The sequence below is a fragment of the Synchiropus splendidus genome, chromosome 3 (assembly GCF_027744825.2).
Source record: "Synchiropus splendidus isolate RoL2022-P1 chromosome 3, RoL_Sspl_1.0, whole genome shotgun sequence".
NCBI classification, from domain to species: domain Eukaryota; kingdom Metazoa; phylum Chordata; class Actinopteri; order Syngnathiformes; family Callionymidae; genus Synchiropus; species Synchiropus splendidus.
The window spans coordinates 20,338,177-20,361,347 of record NC_071336.1 but is presented as its reverse complement, the minus strand read 5'-3'; the positions used below and the strand labels follow the sequence as shown (position 1 = coordinate 20,361,347).

Genomic DNA, 23,171 nt, shown 5'->3' with positions numbered 1-23,171 from the left:
AAGGTCTGGCTCAACCGGGTCAGTGTGGGGGATCTGAATGTTTGGACAATCAATTACAAACAGCTGAACCGGAGCCACTGTGTCAGCCTCAGTCTTTTAATGTTGGAAAGATCTACCTTCATCCCATGTGGTTCTGAAGGTCCAAAATGTCTGATTTTCTCTCAAGTGAATAAATTGACAGAAAGCTCTGATGACATGGTGTGAGATCAAACGTGGAAGTGACAGAGGACAGAGGACTGGCAGAGCTAATAGTGTAAAGAAATATAGCTGCTAATCCTTCTTTGTCAGATGACATTATACACATACAAACAGAAGTGTGGCGTACTAAGAGTTGACTTCTTTGTTTGTCAACTATTCCTCCTCAGACTTGTCTATTGAAATTCCGGTGAATGAGTATTGGACTCTGTCACAGTGAGAACCTAAATTACTCAATGCTGCCACTCAGGTTTATTTTGGCTGTGATGGATGACGGTCTTCCTGACATCTGTCACTGCACAAAGGTTGTGTGTATCATGTGAAGGGGGATCAACCCTGAGCTTGATAACATGGGTTCAAGCTGCCATGTCCAAAGTCATCCATCTTGCTTTTATTCAGCATCATGCTGATGTAAGACACAGAATCTCCTCTCTGCTGCCAGCTGTGCTGCGTTTGACCGTGACTCCTGACCTCTGCATGAAAGGATAAATGAATGGCTTCAGGGCGTTTCCCGGGCCACCTCTGTGGCCAGTGGTGCTTTAAGCTGTCTGTACATGTGTTTGTTTGCAGTTTACAGCTGTTCTTCTGATACATTTAAGGTGAGCTGTGGTTTATAGATGAGTTCAGAACATCTCTGCTTTTGAACCACAGTGTTACGACCTCCAGTTAGTTCTACACAGTTCTGCTGTTTTCCACCAATGTAACAGCTACATAAAAGTGGAATGGAAATTGAGTCACTAATGTGGTCTCCATCCAACTATTCTAATTCGAATTTTCACTAATAGTTTTCAAGGTGGATTTTTTGCCGATCGATAAAATGAAATTCTGACTTTTTGCTATGGAAGCAAGTTTTGCAGCTAAACAATGACGTCACATCGCATCTGCCTCGGCTGTCTCCCTTTAAGTCAACAAACAATACTGGTGCAACTGTTCATCATCATCACAAACTCATCACAAAATCTTCTGCTGTCATTGAAAGCATCAAACGGTTGTGACAGACGTGCCGCTGAAATGTGAGCAGCACACAATTTTCAGAGAAGCCAATCTCAAATATAAGTTTCATATTTCAAGCATATTGTGGCGAGCTCTGGGTATTAGCTCGGAGCGGAGACTTCTTTCAGCGTCAATTGCTATTCCTGTGCCTCATACTCCGCATGACTACAGGAAGTACAGCCTCTTTTATTTACATCCAAGCATAACATGAAGGGAGGTCACAAAACGAACTAACAACCTCACTCACGGTGCTCACCCAGAACACCAAAACAAACCGCTGCAAAGCATGCTGGGGGAAACCTCTCAACTCCGGCTTCCCCAGTACGCCACATTGCCCCCACCTAGGTGGTTAGCTGACCCCAGCAACCCATGCTCTCATGACAAAGTCCTTTAAGCGTTGGGGAAGGCGGCGCTGTCGCCGTGTGGTCGCAATAGGCTGACTAGCAGTTTCAGGGGGTGGTGTAGGTGAGTGTGAGGGTTGTTCCTCCAGTCTGGACTCCCCGCCAGATTGAGCATGAAGCAAATGACCACAGTGCTAAGAAACACACGCGCCCCTGGACACTCTCTCCTGTCTCCCGTGTCTTTGACTCGCGATAAAAGCTGAACCGCATTGTGGAAATACAGCCGTGTGGATGACAGAAACGCCTTTGTTTTACTGAGCACGTCTTTGAAACCAGCATGGAAAATGATCAGATGGGAAACTGTGCGACTCCATGTGGGTGTAGTTTAATGCTGTTCTGGTTGGGAAACGGCAAAGAAACGTCAGGCGAGTGTGTTGTTTGTTTTGTGGCAAAGAGGCACACTCCGATGACATCACGTCATGGCGCACTCTCCTCACAATGATTGCAAAATAAAAACAAATATAACAACAGATACATAACAAAGTGAGCCTAGGCTCTATAACGTTCATTTTAATTTAAGATTAATTTGATGAATTTGATTTTGTTGGATTTCTTATCAAAACTGACAACTGTGAAAATCCTCACTCTGTGTTTCTGAGAGCAATGAACTGAAGTGTCTGTCCAATTTACACTTATGTGTTTTTAATATTTTTTCCGGAGACACGTAAAGCAAACAGCGTTTAGGCCTTGACTGCAGAGTGGAGAGAAAATCACTTGCTGTGTGCGAATATACGCATAAACACGCTCAGTTGCGGTCTTATCAGGACGGACAAGTGTTTTTAAGTGCTGCTATCTGTAAAAGGAGGCAGCTGGAGGATTTAAGCAGTAGTGTGGCCATGTGAGTGAGTGACTCTTTCAGAGTGATACTCTCAAGCTGAGGACTAATGACGCGTAAAAGATGGTGGCCGTGGAGATTCTGGCAGATGTTTCATAATTTTACCTCAAACACATTAACACGGTTGGCAGTGAAAGCTCAATTGTGCTGCGAGAACACTCTATTTCATCACAAAAAGGCTTTAAACATGGTTGCAATCACAGCAGGTCATGTGTTGACAAATCAAACACAGCTCTTGTTAAATGTTGGCTACTTAAGGCCTTTTGGCTCTATGTTTGGGCGAATGAAAACTCATTTGGAAGTAAAATGACTGCAGCTGTTGCAACCTTGGCTTCTTGACAGACCATGTCAGAAAGAGTCTTGAGTTGCAGCTGGTGCTTGAAAACAAAGTCAGAAAATAAAGGAAAATAACGCCTTCATCCTTGACTAGTCACGGGTTGGTCTTCTATTCCACAATGTTCTATTATTTAAAATGTAAAAGAAAGGGAGCTGAGCGAGAATGAGCGTCCCTAAATGAGTTTTCTGTTAATTGGTAATCGTGACCTCGATGGAGGTCCTGGACTAAACTGATAAATGTACGTGGATGGTGACGGTTGCCTGTGGCATGTTGTTGGTATCTGGTGTGGTTGTCAGTGCTGTCATTTTAACAAGACCAAGAACAAGAAGTTTGCTTGTAAAAAAATAAATAAATAAACAACACCACCTGTTTATTTCGCTATAAAATCATACAAAATGTAAACAGTAAGGTCACCACTTTCTTAAGTTAATACATAGCTTTCCACGTGAATTCTGCGCCCCTATATTGATGCTCAAATCAGCCTTCAGTGTTGCATGTTAGCCTTTCAATTGACGCACATGTTCCACCTTCCACCACACATCTTGAGGTTGCGCGTTGTAAAAGAGAGAGGTGAGGATTAGTCATGGAATAGCCCTCTTTTAAGACTGTATATTACAATGTTTATTTTCCAGATTGATCAACGGCCAGAATTTGAATGTCTCACCGGGAAGAGAATCTCATTTACTCCATTGAAACACCTGTACTTCAACAGACTAGATGACGTCTGTGGTCATGAAGTCCTTTGAGCGCCTGGTTCTCTCTCACCTGAAGTCCATCACTGCTTCTCACCTGGACTCATTGCAGTTTGCCTACAGAGCCAACAGATCTGTGGACGATGCAGTGAACCAGGCCCTTCATTTCGTTCTGGAGCATCTGGACTGCCCAGGAACCTATGCCAGGATCCTGTTTGTGGACTTCAGCTCTGCCTTTAATACAATTCTTCCAGCTCTGCTTGAAGACAAGCTTCGCCAGCTGGACGTGCCTGACTCCCTCTGCAGATGGATTACAGACTTCCTGACCAGCCGGAGTCAGCGTGTGCGGCTGGGGACGACTGTCTCTGACACTCGGACCCTCAACATCGGGTCTCCTCAGGGCTGTGTTCTCTCTCCATGGCTCTTCTCTCTGTACACTAACTGCTGCATCTCCAGCCACGAGTCCGTGAAGCTGATCAAGTTTGCGGACGACACCACCATCATCGGGCTCATCTCAGATGGAGATGAGTTGGCTTACAGGAGGGAGGTGGAGCGGCTGGTGTCTTGGTGCAGCCACAACAACCTGGAGCTCAACGCTCAGAAGACAGTGGAGATGGTCATGGACTTCAGAAGAGTAACAGCTCCTCTGTCCCCTCTCATTTTGGCTGGTTCACCTATACCTATTGTAGACTCCTTCTGCTTCCTGGGAACCACCATCACTGAGGACCTCAAATGGGAGCCAACCATCAGGTCCCTCATCAGGAAGGCCCAGCAGAGAATGTTCTTTCTGAGGCAGCTACGAAAACTACGACTGCCGACGAAGTTGCTGGTGGAGTTCTACACGGCCATCATCCAGTCCATCCTCACCTCCTCTATCACCGTCTGGTACAACAGTGCCACCTCCAGGGACAAGAGCAGACTGCAGCGCATCGTACGTTCTGCTGAGAAGGTGATCGGTTGCAGCCTGCCACCTCTTCAGGACCTGTATGTCTCTAGGACCCAGAGACGTGCAGGTCGGATCAGAGCCGACCCTTCTCACCCTGGACATGGACTGTTTGTTCCTCTTCCCTCTGGCAGGAGGCTACGGTCCATCCAGACCAGAACCTCCCGTCACAGGAACAGCTTCTTCCCCTCGGCCGTCAGACTGTTAAATTCGTGAACAGCCTTGTTGTTATGTTATTCTATTTATTTTATTTTATTTTATTTATTTTTATTTTTATTATTTATTTATTTATTTATTTTTGTTGCACTTTATTCCAAGGCACTTTCCTAGTCAGTGGGCTCCCCACTGACCATGGCAATAAATTTGATTCTGATTCTGATTCTGATTCTGATTCTGAAGGCTGACTTCGGCAACAAAACAAGATAGTTGCTACTTTATGCCACGGGAGTGAGAATTGGTTGGTAAAATTGGGTATGTGCCCCAGTTTGTTCTTTTGCTGCCAATTTTAGGTCCTTATTTTCATGTGTTGCACCTGTGTTTTGCTTTAATCAAGCCTTTGCAAAGGGAATTTTTATTTATTTAGTGCAATTTCCAAGTACGTGGAATCATTTGTGTGGTGCAGCAATGACAGTGAGATGGAGGCGCCTCTCCTTTCTAGACGTAGTGTTGAATTGATTTTAGCTGGGCTTCTATTGCCTTTAAAAATCTATTTGTCACAATCAAACTACACAAAACTGAAAATTAAAATGAATAAATAATTGATGTTTTTAAGCAATCTGCATTTTTAAAAACTTGTCACAAAAGATCAATAGAAACAGTTTTTTTTCTCATTTATGTGTCATTTTGTCGCCATTTTCCAATTTAGTGTTAGTCTTGTGCCAAAGTTAATTCTTCGTCTTAGTCACATTTATTCATTCACATATCATTTTTGTTAGTTTTAGTCGAATGAACACTCTTAGTCAAGTCAAATATTTTAGTCATTCTTCTAATTATAGAGATGCTTTTTGTTTATTCAGTTCACTTGACTTTTGTTCTACGGTTAAAATATTGACGAAAAACATGGCATAATAAGCATCTTGAATAAATGGAATGAATGCAACTTTACCCTTCATGTTTCAATGGTTGTCCCCCTACTCCCTTCAAATAAATAAAACAGAAATGGAAAGCAGCCAGTCATGAAGCAGAAGTACTTATTTATTGAATTGTTGACAATAAAAACAATTAAGAGAAGTAAATCTCCATCCTCACATGGTCAGTCTCTTCATTTGTCCAGCTAGGCGAGTGAAAAAAAATCTGTTTTTTCTGTTAAAAACATTCTAAAAACCACCATCATTAAGTCCATCTCCAAGATGTGCTATGTGTTTTCTGCTTGTAAAGATGTTTCCACTTGGTTTTAATATGTTTGGTCACATGATAGTTCATGTACATTGTTGAAATTGTAGCAACATCGCTATGTGAAAAACGATGGGAAGCGAGTGAATGTTCACACGCCACTGTGACAGACGTTGTAGTCAGGATGGATTATTTGGCTGACCTCTCATGTCTCACGGTCTGGGTGACCACATGTCCTCAAATCCAGAAATCCAGAAGTCGTCTGGCTCATTTCTATAGAGGCAGAAGCCAGCACAGTAGTTATGAGATTAACAGTGAAGTTCATTCTTAAGTGAGCAGAAACGTGGTGCATTGAAGATTAAACAAAAGTTTTATGATATCGTCTGATAATGAACCAATCCAAGGCCAGTGACAGACTTGTTCTTCATGCTTGAGTTGGTTGAGAGAGGAAAAGATAAATGAATGTACAATGTTAAGAAGCACAAGTGGACTGTGGTTTTGGTTTGGAAATGACAGCAGACTAACAGGAAACTGTGACATCAACTGCCTCAGAGAAAGCAGAGAGGGAAATGTTGAATACCTCTGTTGAATGATTTAGCTGGAAGGAGTGTCGTGCCGTCCAACCGTCATGACAGCCTGAATTAGAATTCTTAAAATCAGTTGGGGTAAAAGTTGCCCAGTAAAAGTTATTGAAAATGTCTTCGGACAATGTGCGGGTTTTCATTCGATTATTTTGATCGAAACCAGCCGTGGCATTTCACGTATCTTTTAAAATGTTACTGCTATTTTAGCTTCCAGAATCATTTTTCAGACACCGCCGTACGCCTTGCTTGATAAGTTCTACTGATGCCGTCACTTAGAAATTCACCAGAAGTGACACATCAGCGGCTGGTGGGCTCAACCGGAGCATCCAACCACACAGTCAGATGCCGACCTAGGCAAGGACAGCCTCTGGATTAATCCTTGGCTGCTGGGTGGGGAAGAATTGCAGAATTGAAAACCTTCAAAGACCAAAGTTTTTATTCTGCAATGTATTGATTGCTCCCCATAACTCTGTTCAGTGACCATTATCTAATATCTTCTTCATCTTCCATAAATGACGGAATGTGATTTCTGATATGTTTAGTTATTTTGTAAACAACTCACCAAATTATTGGAGGTACAATAAGTTATTTGGCACATAGTTGCCTTAACAAAGCCATTTAATGGTACATGGTAGTAATAAATTGCATTTTGAAGTGACTTTGAACTTAAGTGTCTCCTACATGACGTATAATACAACCCTTGCTTCACTTTTTGAATAATATATCGCACCTCCTGCACAGCACATGACTATTTAACTGGCTGTTTTTGTTGTTTACCCACATACAGTGCTAAGGACGTACACACCTACAGGTGCACACACACACACACACACAGAGGATGACAAAGTGTGGTCAGAACAACACTAAAAAGTAATAATGGGTGGAACGGTGGCTGCCAACTGGCCCAGGCAGAGATGAAGCTGATGAAAGCATCTATATGTTCCAGTAACTCCCTCTGTGTTAGCCTCGATCATTCAGCAGTCGCTCAATAGTCCGACTATCTGTCTGTTTCCCTTCTCTCACTTCGTGTTCTCCGCCACATTTGAACACATTAATTAAAGATCAATTCGGCCATCAAGGGAATGTGGAAAAAAGTTTTGCTGCGTTAGTGTTTACTTGTGTTTGTGTAGAAGCCCATCAGTTTGTAATGAATTAGTAATGGCTGAAAATGAAATGTCATTTAAGGATGAGTGCGACTTCATTTTCTTTTCATCGTTAACGCAGTGCCATGTCTCATTACTTCTGCCAGCAAAGTAAAGTTTTTGGTTAAAGCCTGCAATAAGGAAAGACGAGGTTTGACTTTTATTTATGTGTGATTTGTTTGTTCTGTCTGTTCTCGCATGGGTTTCCTCGGCGCTCTCCGGTTCACACAGTCACTTCTCTAACGTCTGATTTAGAAGTGAATTTTAGATGTGTCATTATATGTCACAAACATTTTGGATACAAATTAAATGAAATCGGTCTGGGCAGGAAAATGAAATTCAAGTGCAAGCTTTTCTCTCCTCTTGTTAGCTATGGTTACACCAGCGCTTTTTCCTCATTCTGAATGAATGTATTATGAATGGAGATTATATCTTCCCTGTTTGCATGACATGAAAAGATACAGTTCAGATGGCATGCTCCTTTTGGCCTGAATCAAACTATTGTAATGTGAAGTACCATTAACACCTCTCAATCAAAGAACATTACATTATTCTTGAAATTGATGTTCACCAGGGACTGCGCATGGTTTTGTTTGTGGACCTTTTGCTGAGAAGCTTTCTGCTACAGTCGCCATGACAGATGGAGCCAGAGGACTCACGTTTGTTAATGAATTTACTGGTCATGTCACAGACACGGAGAGACGACAGTGTATATGACCCTATCAACAGTCTGCAACGACCATCCCTTTCAATAACCTTCATTTGGAATGAGCTCTAATTCTGAAAGACGTGTTTTCGTGAGGCATTTATTTTGGTTGGAGTGGTGCATACTAATCTCTGATGCACCTTTATCTTGTTGACTTTGCTTTTTGTTGTATGACATCTGAATTTTGAAACCAGGAGTTTCAAGCTCAAACACACAATGGACTATAATAGTAAGTCGCGGGTCTGAAGAGTACATATACAGGACGAACTGTGGTCTGTCCAAACATGCATTGTAAGTGAAGTGTGAGTTAGTGGTTGATTTGGACTTGGCCTCCAACCCATGAGTTTGACAAGTGCATTTTTTGATGAATAGACCACATAAAATGAATAGAAAATAGACTTGGCTTAATAAAGAGTAATGTTCTTTACGTTCAAATCACCATCATATATCTTGATGGAAATGTTTATGACTACACAACACATTTTTCCCCTTAATTTTTGTGTTTATTTATTGCAAAAACTTTTGTAAAGTTTCATATTGATTCAAAACAGAAACTGGAAGGATTTTTATCCTGGGTTATTTGGTCCAGTATGTTCAGCAAAGACAAGAATAGCTGGCTTATTTTTTTTTATCTGTCAGGTCAACAGCGTAGGCCTTCAAACCTCTTGCCAGAGGTCTGGACCTTCTAATTCATATTCTGAATGCACTGCATCACTGCTGGTTATGCTGACTTTCTGTTGAGTTGGTTTTGATTTGCATATGTGGAAAGTAATGTGATTTCAATCTTAGACTCTTACCACTGCTCTTTTCTCCCCTTGCAGTTCGACAGATGAGCAGTTTCGTTGGAATGCACAAGGTAACGCTCGTTCGAAAATGTTCCAATGTATTCCTGCATGTGGAAGAGAATTTCTCATCCTTTGCTCTTACACGCTTTTCCAAGGCGCATAGCCTTCCAAATCAGCCATATGTGGCCAAACATAATGTGTCAAAAGACTGCTCTATATGCTGCAATCATAGAAGTCATGTTTCAAATAGTTGGAATGGAATTCTTCCACCCACACGTGGATGCCAGTTCATGCAATAAATTATACATTCGGCTCTCTGGCAGTACCAACTCATTTGTTGTTTAGATACTGCTGCCAATTGTATTCTCACCCATGTAGCAATGTTATTACGGCTTTGCGAACTGCAGTAACACTTTATGGACGTCCTTCCATCTCAGCAGTTCCTGGCGAATTCTAATTAGGTCTTTTTACAGCCGATAATCAAAGTGCCCCGCAGCTCATAACCACGTCGTAAAGTGAAGTTTTACAGACTATAAGTGTGGGCTGAGGTTGAGACAGAAACTCATCTCATTTGTCGGCCATTGCTCTCCCCTGTCTCGCCGACAGCAGATGGACAAAAGGACATCGAGGATGAGTTGACCACCGGCTTGGAGTTAGTGGATTCCTGCATTCGCTCCCTCCAGGAATCAGGGATTCTAGACAGTGGTGAACGTAAGTGAAGGAATGTTTAATATGACTGTTGTTAAGTGTCAAGTTAAATCCAAATGACTTCATGGAAACCACCGCTCTCTGAGCAAAGAAAACTAATCCGGCCAAATTGCTTGAAGACAACTCATTTGAATGCTGATCTGATTGCATTTGCCTTTTATTGTCCATGATTTATGGGAATAAGGGAAGACGGTGACATCACTGAATTGAGATCTACAGATATTCACTTCTCCAGAAGTGTTTTTTCCTTCCAGTTTATCTTGCAGATTAAAGTTGAATTATTGATGTTGCAGAAAAAAAAACGCTGTTTATATCGCACAGCAATAAAACCCATTTGCGATATGCATATTCCACGTACTTAAACAAACTGTAGGAATTGTATCATGTTCATCTATTAAAGTACAATAAGTACAGACTTTTCAAAGAAATATGATGATCGCTTCGTGACGTTTCTCTCATATAAAGGGGAATTTGAAGAGTTTGGATTTTGGATTTGAAGTGTGACAGCGAATGCCATTGGGGCAGTGAATTATCTGGTCGGAGGGAGTGAGTGGAGCGGGTGAAGGAGGTGTGACAAGGGGGCACACAAGGACATGGGCAGGCCACGGGAGACAACAGAAGAAAGTGTTGAGGTGATCTGAGCACAACTGGAGAGCAGCTGGGTGGAGTGGAGAGTGGAACACTGGTGGATCACGAGAATAAATACTTGAAGTGCTATTAAAAGTGCAATACTTTTATCATAAATATCTTTAAGCTTGTTAAATGTTTGGCTGTCACGTGACCTGTGATGAAGACAGTGCCTGATCATTCTGTTAAAATAATAATAGTTGTGTATTGCATTGAGTGAATTGAGTGATTTTAACTTCTCGGGTGTTAGGGCAGTCGCACTACACCGGGGTTGACAATAATTATTATTAAAAAAAAATGCAGATGTCGGTTTAAAAATGCTGATATCATAATTATGCTTTGGTTTAAAATGTGGATTATGGGTCTATATAGTTGCAGGTGTCTTTGCAATATATGTATCAATTTCGTTTATATTCATAAAGTTTCCCATCTTTGAACATTGATCCTTGCTGCGCAACGCACATTTTGTGTTCCGTGTATATCCAGCAGTATAAAACTATCCACCGTCTCACCGCGGTTGAAAGTGGAAACTCTGGTTTGCAAAGACCATCTTGCAAGGTGGCAGGAGAAGAGGGATAAAAAAGTAAAGATAGGAAGACATCATTAGCGAATGGACCCATTTGAAACCCATTCAGGCAATGAGAACTCAGGACAGGGAGGAATGGAGTTAACATACGTTAACCTCAGCCCCACAGACGACCATATCGTCTGTGGTGCCCCAACAACCGCCTGGTGTTACAGGATAGAAGATGAAGATAATACTTTCTTTTATCTTACTATCTTTTGGTTATCCAGTTTTCTTAAAAATGTATGTCAAATAATGCGAAATATCAGGGTACGTATTGCCTTGAAGGCCATGGATTGGGATGTATTGCGCTACTATTGTATTGTGACCACTGTATCGTGATACATACCATATTGTGAGCTTGTTGAAGTGGCTGTCATGTAAATGCCGCAGTTGGAACTGATGGTGGCACCAAGGAGTTTACACAACTTAAACCCAGCTGTGCACGTGTCAGATTCATCACAACAACTTCAACAGTGCCTGCCGTTGTGAGCCTCGATCTTCTCCTCAAAGTTTTATTTCCTCATCCATGCTGAGCTTCTGAACGCTCCTCATCGTCAGTATGGCACAGATCGGTGACTGAATGCACTTTTGAAAGTCAGAAAGCCTGATGTGCAGCGCTAAGACCATCTACCTCGTGATTTATTGATGCTATATCCTCCACAACTTCTGTGAGTTGTGTCATCTGAAGAAAATTGTGGTTCATGAGTCCCAGAGCAGTGGTCCGTGCTCCTGACCGGAGTTGGCTTCGTAGCTGACGGAACACTGGTATGTTTTTCACCTGTCTTCCACTGAACTCCCGCCGGCCCACAGAGGTGGAGTGGAATGGAGCTGCCACTTCCAGTTTATGAATGTTCAGTGAAAATTTTGTTGAAACAGACCATTGTTGCACCTCAGCTGGCTACAGTTCCGAGTAAACACCAGTGAAAAACAACACTTGACTCACAGAAGTAATGAGACACAGAAGAGGATCAGAGGAGGAGCGGCATGGAACAATAGATAACAATATGTGTTATGGATAAAATATACAATTATTACTTGGAAGTGATGGTGACCTGGTGCACATGCAGGGTGTTCCATCATCAGGCTCGAAAGGGTGACGTCACACTGCAATGCATTGTGGGCAAGTGCGTCAAACGCAACACATGTTTACAGCACTGTCACCTGCTCTGTGCGCTGTTCATTTATTAAAGGTTGCTTCGGAAAAATCGTTGGTGCGTGATTTCCTCATTTTAAAAGTGGAAGTAGAGCCAAAGAATCTGGCTCTTCAAAGTATCATAGACAGCCTTCATTGCGGCCTTAAGATGCCCAAACATCGGTGAGACAGAGTCAGTCAACACAGTGTGTTCACAGCTCTTCCTGCCACGGGATGATGGCGTCACATCGAGCTGCTACAAATTTTTCAAATGTTTTTAATGAGACTGAGAAACTTGAAACAAAGGATTTAATGGCTATTTCTACCACACTCAAAAAATTTATATCTGCAAAATATTTAATTTGGTAACTTCTCCGCAAGCAATTACGCACCTCTGAAGAAACTTTTTTTTTTTGTTTACCAGCGAAAAATGTGCATCATCGAAGGAGTTCTCACACTACAGAATTGTAAGAGTCATGACACATGTCATTTGTCAAACCAGGAAGTTGTAGGACCGATTGCATATGGGTGAAAGCTCGCTGCCAAGTGAATACAAGTATCTTCTGAGGTGCATAATTCAACAGACATACCTGTACACTTTGCAAACGGCCTGATGACAAACATCGTCATTTGCGGACATAAATGTTTTGTGTGTGGTGGAATGTGCCATTAAAACCTTCATTTTCAGTTTCTCTGGCTCATTAAAACATTTTTAAAAACCCTATCGTAGTAGCTAGATATAACGTCATCCTCCCATATTCCAGAAGTGGACCAATTTAGTACCTACATCGGTAGTTTGAAAAAAATGCTGAGCAAGTATCTGCAAAAGGAGGTAATTCAGGAACCTGTCCTGCCGCCTTCACATTCATCACCCTGAAGATTTTGCGACAGCGGGTGAGTTGTGTGAGTTGGGAAAGTAACTCTTACTATCAGGTCTTATTGATTTATGAAATATTGAAAGTGCATTTATGATTGTGGTTTTGGGAGAGAAAAGAAACAAAATAAAGTTAAAGATGAATTTGAATGGATTGTACCATTATTATTTTAATTTTAATCCCTTTGTGATAATATTGTTGTCGTGCTACCTTTTGCCCACGACAATCTCGCTGAGTAAAACTGATATTATGAGCGCCCTATTCGGTGTATTTCTCAGGTGTGCTAGCTGCCTTATTTCTGTACACATTACTGTTTGAAACGGCTCCCTCTTTGTGTACCTTGAAATAGATCAGACTTTCATCATGGCCGATTCATCATCCGCTGGGTTCCCCACTTTTGCAAATGGACCAAAAGCGTCACAGTGTGTAGGCGGTATAAATTCTCCATAACTTCCAGAGAGCGTGCTTTTGTTCCTCATAATGGAGCTGTATATAGGTAAGTGGTGAAATTGTGAAAGAGTGACTCGTTCTGAAAAGCAGGGTATTTTTGTGGATGGGATAGTTGAAGTGTCATACAAACAGTTTTGCTCAAAAATAAACATGAGGTGATGGTGATTTCTCTTCACTAACATTTTAGAAGTCTGGGCCATTAAAGCTGCAGTTTTTGTATGGATTTGTAAAGCGTTGTGGTTGCCATCTTTTGTTCTCTGCCCCATATACGTGCATACTTGCATACAAACTACTGGTGTCACGCCACACAAAAGCTTTTGTGCGTGACATTTTCAAGATATTAATTTAACCAACATTTGAACTCAATAACACATTAAAGCACTTACTGTACTCAGGTCTTTCCACAAGGCCCTGTATTGGAACGGTCTGGTGCTAGTATGTGCACCTTTACACCCCTAATACATTCATGACCAAACACAAGTTAAGGCGAGGGAGAATTTGACTGAACTGTAGAAGTCGGCCTTAAAATGCAAATGAACAGCTGGAGCAAAAGAATAAGAGTGGTGTCAATGGAATCTTTCTTTAAAAATGTATTCAATATCTAAACCCATCTGATGTTTTATACCCTGTAACTGAGACATCTTGTCAAAAACACTTTTCGTGGAGGATTCTTTAGCTCAGAACCCAATACAAATTGAGCTAAAGCAAGTCTATCAAGATCTTTAGCTTTAAGGTTGCTTATGATCAATCAGAGGGCTGGATGTTGACTAGTCATATACATAAACAGAAGTGCATTGATATTTTAAGAGCACAACGATTGTCATTTATGCATTGCATTATGAGGAGTCATCCACATACTGTTTTTTAGGTGCTCCAAGAAGACAGCCAACCAGCACCTAGTGCGTCATCTTTGTGAGGCATTTCTCATGTACTACTACAGCGTCTCAAGAAAAGGGGTTTACATCACTGTTCGTGTTGAAGTGGGTCATATAGTTTGAAATTATGCTTCACTGCTGAAATATTTATATTTTGAAAATATGTGCAGCAAATTCAGGCGATGTCGATGAAATGATGTAAAGCCTTTCAGGAGCAGTGGTTTCATTTCAGTTAAGGCCATAATGCACTATATATGAAATACACTAAATGCGTATCCCTCACGTGCTTCCAGAATTACATTTCCCTCTGGCCTTCGCACCCTTTTAACACATTTGACTTTGCGTGTGTAACAAACAGTAACGATGGCTGATGACGAGCTTGAGAGCTCACACAAAGTGCTCTTTAATAATTCATTAAAGCGAGTGATGGATCGAGAAGAGAGAAGGAAAGTCTTTTGTGAAAGCGAGAAGCAAGGGAGTGGATCTTGGTAGGAGAGAGAGGGATTCAGGGGAACGGCCGTGCACGAAAGACATATGTTCGTAAACAGTTATCGTATTTCTTTTCCACAGTTTAGTGCAGAGGTTGGACACGGTCATGAAATGCAGCCTAAAAACATGATAGCGGTAGTTCTATGGAAAGCACCTCGCTGGTGTGTTGGTTTTAGTGTCCATTCATTCGTTTTGAACTCCTCCATTAAAAATATTTTAATGCGACACCAGGCCATTCACAATATATAATGGAGCAGTTGAATAGCATATCAACATACATAAGAATTCAATAGGACAGCAGGACAATGCCACCTAAGTGTGTCCTGCATTTGTTTTGTGTCTTCTCGCGCAGGCGATTCCAGAAGCGTGGTGCCCTGAGGGAGAAGGTTCTGTTGCCCATATGTTTATTTTCGGCATTTGGGCGACTGGCTAGGACCCACAGAGGATCTGAGGTTATTAAAAATGTTAAAGTGAATTGTAAAGTGGACAGAGAGTCAGTGCAGTGAGGCTAAAAATGGGGCGATATGCTGTCGTCCGTTAAAACCTATTAGACGCCCTGCTGGTGAGTTCTGGAAGGGACTGAAGGCGCTTATCAGGAAAGCTAGGTGAGGTTTGTGTGGGAAAGATTAGCATATTAGACCACATTGTATTTTATAAACGTTATAAACGTCAGTGCATTAGCAGGACAAGGGCTTCCCTTTTCAGCTGTTTTTGTCAAGTATATGTGTGGTCAGCATGTCTGAGTTGCCCTTTGTGGTGGATATTCACCTGTAAAAGATATTGACAACGCTCTGTTTACTCTACCCCCAGCGAACAAACACAGTCACCACTTGTATATGCGTCCTGTAAGCGTAGTCACGTGACAGATTTGCTTTATGCCGTAGTCGTAATAAAGGGGATTCAAGCCATCCATTTGACAACTTTGTTGACCTTCTTACTACCAAGTTTCCCAAGGACATATGGATTTATGAAGTATCTGTGGATGAATTTATCTTCATGCGTAATTACGCACATGTTATGCCTGTCCATATTTATCCTTTAAATTGAAGCCAGAAGATGTGAAAATGGCTTTTACATGAAACATTAATGCCACATGAGAGCATTGGTCATAGACCTAACTGCTTTTACAAGTAAACACACTTACCCACGACCCTCTTAGATGGATGCACGCGCACACTGCCTTTATCGAGCGCCGTCTCAGCTCAGCTTATCCCTCAGTATACCTTTTTGGAATCCAAGGTGGCATTGGTGATATTCCGAGTCAGCAAGACTTGTGCTCAGCATGGGAATGGCAGAGATGAGATGATTATTTGATGATACTACCACTGCTGCAGGTGGTTGGGATGTCGACGTGGGGCGTGGCACGGAGAATGCACGCTAGGCATGCTGAGGTAAAGTGCCACTTGATTCCAGAGATATTCTTTATCCTGCATTGTTTTTTTTATGGGCAGCTGCCATACATGAAGACTAAAGACTCATCTATTTTAGCGGGCATCAAGCCATAACTATGGCTGAGGTTAAACACGGGAAGATCAAATTTGAAACTTTACCTGGTTGATGTGTTCATTTCAAAATACAAAATAGTTATATTAGCAATTAAAATGTTCCTTACAGTTGCCAAAGTACTTTGTGCTGTTTACTTGCTAAATGATGATGTTGGTATGTTTTTAAATGATAAAGCAAAATATTAGCTCCTCTGCGCCACAGGGTTAATGGTTATAAGGAAGTCCAAATGCATTTGTTACGACTTAAATACTGGAGTTATTCAGTATTTTTTATTTATTTTTGAGTATGTCTTTGGGAGGAAACTGGAGAAATCAGAGAAAACCCTCGCTCACACAGCGAGAACATGCAAACTAAATGATGTTATCAATAAAACAATTATATATTGTGAATATAACACACAGTTCATAACATGATCAAAGTCTAAATGAATAAAATGTCTGTTTTTGGTTTTCTTGCCGTTTTAATCAAGTAATCTTTAAACTGATCTGGTTCTGTACAGACATTTTAGAAACACTATCATTGAAAGGACCTTCATGGTGTTCAAATTCAAGTAGATGCAAACTTAGTTGACTTCCTTCCATTAAGTAAGACTTTGGCTTCTATATTTCAAACAAGCTATGAGTCCTAAAATACCTTAGGACTCAGGCAAAAAGAACTTCCTCATGATTATGTTTCTGACTCAGCTCTCATGACTGTAATGAATATTAATAACAAAGAGAGAACGGAGAACTCATGTGTCTGTGTATCACAAAAGCAACATATCAGCAGCATGAGGTCACCGCCAGTTAATCGCGTTTAAGTGAGTAATGTCAAGTTATAAGTGGATCCATCTTTTCCAACTTCCTTTTCAGACTTCCTCCTCCTATCTTTCTCTCTCCCTGCTCCTCCTTTTCACATTTTCTCTGTTCCTCTGTTTCTCTTTCCCTCTGCTAATAAATTATGTATGCCAACTCCAACTCACGGAGTGCTGCACTGCTGCACTATCTGCTCTAAATTGCTGCTCTCTCTCTCTCTCTCCCTCTTCCCGTTTCATTCTTTGCCTCTCAATCTCTCCCCTTCACGCCGCCTCTCTTCCTTTCTCTCAATCTTAATCTCTCTCCTCCTTCCTCTTTCCCATTACCTCCCCCCATCATACATCGCTCCCATCTCTCTCGGAATAGGACCAGCTCTCCTTTCCCAGAGTTCCTTGCAGCTCAACTCCACCCCGGAGGCTTCGCTCCAGTACTCTGCCAGCTACCATAGCAACCAGACCCTCGCCCTTAGCGACAGCATCTCCGCAGCAACTCCTCAGCGCAGCGGGCAGGTTGGAGGAGCCGTGCACAGCTACAACCAGGTAGGAGTCACCTGTGCACAAGTTCTGACAATTATGATGTGGCTTGCACTTCACTTGAAAATAATTACAAAAATGTATCCTGACAATTGGGATTATTGTGCTTCCGTGGATTTTGAGTTCCTTAATTTTTGGTTCGTAACATTCTCTAATGCGTTTCACTTATTCACTTCATGACAAGCAAAATCCTCCTTCCTCCATTGTCTTTACTCTGATGTACTTCCCCTCTAGCGATGACTCTCGGCTTCTTTCCCCAATGCTGAATTCTTCATTTGTTCGACGTCTCTATGGAATCCATTCGATCAGTACAACTTTATACATTGGCAGGATTTCAAAACAATTTCTGGGGAAGTAGTCACACAACTTTAGGGAGAAATTTGTAATGTTTTATGGGACAATCTGAAGAGGCAATGAGCATAATCCAGAAAAAGAAAAACCTAGCCGAGGTATCTGTGATGACTGTGGGAACGCTGATGATGAATATAGGTCAAAGTCTGTCAGTTGTTTTTCAATCTGCAGGAGAAAATCAGTAGCGTACCTGGAGGAAATATCGACTGTTGTCTACCCAGTGTGTGATTAAATATTCACAAGGCAGATTTAATAGAATCCCTGTTTGCGTGTGCTTGATTTCTGCACGATCAGGAATTCTTGTGCTGGAACCACAGATTCCAGGTGATTCACCAACCATGTGTGTACAAGACAAACAGGACAAAAAAAAGTGCGGTACAGTTTGCGCATTCATTGATCACACAAGCGCAAAATGAGAATGACCCACTTGTGAGAGATGGTTAACTGTACGTCAACTTAATAAACCTTCCCCTCCATTGCACCGGACACCACTTCTGAAAATGTACAGCTGTGCGCTGGGATGACCCACATCCTACAAAATGCAGAGCCAATAGGGCCGAGGAGTTTCAGCGTCTCAAGCTGACGTTCCTGGCCTTTCCATATGCTGTGCTGACGACCCTCCAGTGTGTCCAGCCACGTCCATTGACGTCGGCTGGAGTGCAAAACATGAAAAAAAAAAAATGTTCAACTTAAATGAATCTGGAAAAAATTGTTTAAACAAGGACACTGTCACCATCTTCTTTAATTGTCGCAACTGTCACTGTGAGCCAAGTCTGTGCAGTCCACAGTTTTACGCACATTTGAGCCATGTAATGATTTTTTTTTTGTAATAAATGTAAAAAATGAATTCAATAAAATAACTTTTTATCAATCTATCTTTTTATCTATACATGGCTCGATGAACCAGATGATAGATAACTGAATGAAAGGGTCAGATAATTGTATTCTTACTCCCAAGTCATCAAATAGCAACTATTTTTAAGTAAAAATTGTCACAACTTTAACTTATTTGCTAATTGCATCAACATGCAACACAGACGACTGACGTCTGCGTCACTGGGACATGAAAGTCTTCCTTTATATTGTTGCAAATAACTGTCATACATAATGTAACTTTGAAAAGCACAACTCAAGGCACGCTCCAAAAACTGTAGGGTTTTTACTTGTTCTTCAGTGCATGCAAACTGGAAGGTAAGTGCTATAGTTTGATTTTTTTTTTTTTTTTCTGGTCAGATGAAGTTTAGATGAAGTATTCTCACCACTGCAACTGCTGACTAACATTGGAGCACAGGCCATCAACATGTGTTATAATGGGTTTGTATTTGACGCTAATTGTGTGTTCTTTATTATGTCCTACCAACAACTTCCGTAGACGTTCACATGAAAATAGGAGTTTAATAAACTATATTGCTATTTAAAATAAATAATAATTGGATGTCCTAATTAATGTCACACTGGAAAAAATGGCAGTAATTAACTTAGTCATAAAGTCGAGTGGAAATAATCCAACGCAAAAGGAAACCAATTAGGACAATCTCTGGGGACTCATGGTGGCTGTGTGCATCTAAGCAAGCGCTCGTGTAACGCTGAAAAATCAATTCACTCAAACGCGCAGATCTGCTTTGCCTGTGTGCGCCTGTCTTATTTTGTCAATGGTGTCTTCAATTAAAACCATGTTGTACATTCCGGAATCTTATTTCGATTCTTTATCAATTTAAGATTTTTTTTTTTTTTGCATTTCAGCTCTGATTCAGTAGCATGTAGCTAATTTTATTTTATGGCAAACAGAAACATTGGCCACACACTGGGAAAAAAAATCGAGTAAAGTGTTTATGACTAGAGCTTAATGTCAAGAGTGAACGTCTCAAAGAAACTCTTGCCATACAGTACAATGGAGTATTATAAATGAGCACTTGTCTATTGCTTAACAGCTTGATATTTTCTCTGCAGTATCTCTGTAAAGGTTCATCACATCTCATCTAGCTTTACAAGCCTAAAGCGCTTTGAACATTATTACTGTTACATTATTATTATTCATATCCCTCCATCCTCCCAGTGAGAACACAAGTATTCAAGTTGTGTGTCTTTCTTTGTAGTCGTTTCCTTTTTCCTTGTCATTAAAATGTGATGACCTGCGTTTATTAGATTTCCCCACTCCTTATGAAGTACTTTGAAGGGATTGGTATTACTGTGAGATCGACAATGCTGCAGCCTTTTGTAATAATACGATAATTACACTGTAGAGGTGGTATTTGGTGCAGACATGTACAATGCACTGTAGATGCATATTAAATGTGATGTGCATTTATTTCACTTCGAAATTATGATTCAACAGTTGGCTTAAAGGTGGAAGCCGCTTTTCTTTTCTGTTATGACTGATGAAGATTTGTTTAGCAGTCGCACAATTGATCCTCATAGGAGCATTCATACATTTCAGATTGCACAGGCTGTGTGTGAAAAATGTCTGGGTGTATTTGAGGTTTCATGGTGGCTGACGGGAGCTCTGTGGATCCTGTTTTTGGTCTTGTTAGTCACAAAATAAACAATGGAATGATAGTTCATAGTTATTTATTTTGCTGTGTGTGAGTGGGTGTGTGCGCCCTGCGCTGATATGTGTTCTTTACTCTTTGTTTTTATGAAAGAAAAAGTGAACAGAGGTGGAATTTGTCATCTAGAACAACAAAGCATTTTCAGAGCCAAGTAGGAATTCTTCAATTTGTTCAAGTCATTGGATGGATTTGTTTTCTTGCAATTTAAATGCGGATAGCGTTTCTGCCATGTCCTCTTTTTCCTCTTTTTTTCCCTCTTCCTTGTCCTGTTGGCTCAGCGTCTTTGTCCATGAGAGCATGGGTCTGTGTTTGTGCCCTCGTCTCTCGACGTTTGGGCTTGTCAGTGTAATGGGGCCAGTGTTGTCAGCCAGACTCATGAATAGCTTCACTATAGAAGCGGGATGCTGAGGTGAACTTCACATCCACGTATACAGTATACTCATGTTTATGTTTTTGCTTGAGTAGCAGTTAACGCAGAGCCATTGACTGGCTGGGTGACGTTTCGATGCATGCCATACCTGCAGAAAAGTGCATTTACTTGAACAGTGTCACAAGTCAGTGCGCATCAAATAAGGAAAGCAAAAAGGTCTGGCGTGTCCCTGCGCTTCTTTGTGGTATTTATAACCCAGAGAGGCTTTTCTTCAATAATACATGGCGACATGGCACCTCACATATCACTGTTTTACCAAAGAGGAAGTAAGAGAATGTGGTGAAGAATCACCCCATTTTGAAACATTGCTGTATTATTGAATTACATTTTCACTATTTTATCGATTCGCAAACCTGATTTGAGCTTGTTTGTGGCCACGAAGAATATACTCCCGGGCCTATTGCCCTTTTCAATAACTGGGCTTTTGGATGAATAATTAATGTATTGTTAAAAATAACAGGGAAGATGTTAACTTTTTATATGTTGATAGTTTTATAGCCTTTCCAGAGAAGGGGTTAGAGCTTGAGTTGGGTCAGCTCTTCCATCCATCTTTCCTTTATGAGTGGAAGATTCCCAGACTTCTCTGAAAGTGAGCAAAATGGTTTAGTTATTTTACAGTGAGATTCCATTTATTTTCGTTTAACTTTTGTCCTTTTACAAGGCTGTACTGGGAGAAGCACTGCCCATGGCCGCACATTCTCGCTCCTAAAGGGTAACTTATTGGCGATCATCAAATGGAGGTTTTCATCCCAGGGTGAAGTCAGGTTTCCACCTTGCATTTCCCCCTGGTGTAGCCAGCGCTTCACCAGATTGTTCAATGTGTATATATTTGGGGTGACGCTTCTTTATGCAGAATATGATAGAATTTTGTATCAGGGCCACCGCCTGGGATTTTGGGCCCCAAATCTTAATGGGCCATCTTGCATATTTGTGAAAGAAACATGACAGTTAGTTGGTAAGGGAGTACATGCATGAGATATAACTTAATACGAATTACCTGAAAACACAAAAGGTAAATCCAAACGACTGTATTTTCCGGACTATACGCCTCTACTTTTTTTCTCGTGCCTTATAAAACGTTAATTATGGATTTTTACAGGCTAAAGAGCCTCATGCTGCCAAAATGTTGAGCCATCTCACATCAGACCACTAAAATCACAGGCATTTTATTGACGTTAAAGCTGTTTTTGCCCGCATGTCCACGCCTCTGCCAACGGAGCCAATCTCCTGGAGGAGCAAAGATAGGATGCAGTAGCAGAGACCGGCTGGACACACCACTGTTTTCACTATTTTCCTTCTTAAATTTAGTGGGTGAAGTTACGGTAACTTCTTCCATTAAAATAAAATGCAATTCTAGAGAAATGAATAAAATCCTATGAAAAACATAGGAGTGTCGCTTCCGAAACATAGTATTAGTATAGTGTAACCAATACATAGCAGGTAAAATAATGTTGGGGAGATTTTTTTGTATCGTATTCCCCTAGAATCCTTCTCCTTTCAGCGCCCTCACTTTGCATAGATAGTGGCTCATTTTTTCAGCACTTTAAGCCAAGCTCATGGTCATATAGCAGCATTTCCCCAGGAGTGGAAACATCTACTCAACGTGGAAGGCTGACTTCTGCGAGAACATTGGCGGAAAAAGCCCACTTGACTATGCTCAATCTGTTAGGGCGTAAAAGTAAGAATTTGTTAGTAGCTCACACCTGTCTGCAAAGCAGTTTTTTTGCCCCATTTAAATAATTGTCTTCTTTTGCTATTTTTTTTGCACACAGTGGGTCATTAATCATTCAAAAACAGTACAAAAAAAAACAAAAACAAGCTGGAAGCTAAGGTCCTGATGTCTCCGGCAGACTAGCTCTGTCTCCTGGCGAAGCGGAATAAACGTGCCCAGACGACATGTGTCGCTATATTTATCTGGGCAAGTTTTGCTGAGCAGCCAAGCTCATTTTCCCACTTTCACTCTTTCTGCACAAATGTTCAGCTGCAAATATTCACACTTGAAGCTCACTAAAATGTACTGTTGCGTAACTACTGGTTGTTTATGTAGGCCACTTGTGTGTGAGTCTGTTCTGTTATTGGCTCAACACCTGTACTGTCTGTGTCGACGTGCAAGTCAGTCTGGTTGTCTGCATTGATCGATTTGTTTGAGAGAGAGAGATGTTACAAGACGATGTGTCACCCGTCACCTGGCCATTCCATACCATAATGGTTGAGCGTTAATTGCTGCATAAATGATTAATGCGTGGTGAAAGAGCATGTTTGAATCTCAAAGAAATTAAATTAGTGTTCCAGTGCGGGCATTGACCACCATACCAATTAGCTATGAGCTCTTTGTTGTC

The 23,171-nt window shown here is 41.2% G+C and overlaps 1 protein-coding gene across 7 annotated transcripts in view; it reads left to right on the top strand.

Annotated features, from left to right (window-relative positions):
• The window catches only part of ctnnd2a (catenin (cadherin-associated protein), delta 2a), a 240,219-nt gene that overhangs the window by 101,055 nt on the left and 115,993 nt on the right, over positions 1–23,171 (top strand). For 5 of the 7 annotated variants that reach the window (XM_053858317.1, XM_053858316.1, XM_053858314.1 and 2 more), the window contains exons 4-6: positions 8,982–9,016; positions 9,552–9,656; positions 17,336–17,508. In XM_053858317.1, the coding sequence (XP_053714292.1) occupies positions 8,982–9,016; positions 9,552–9,656; positions 17,336–17,508 (313 nt within the window). The remainder of the gene's footprint in view (positions 1–8,981; positions 9,017–9,551; positions 9,657–17,335; positions 17,509–23,171) is intronic. The other 2 variants (XM_053858318.1, XM_053858311.1) reach the window with 1 other exon arrangement.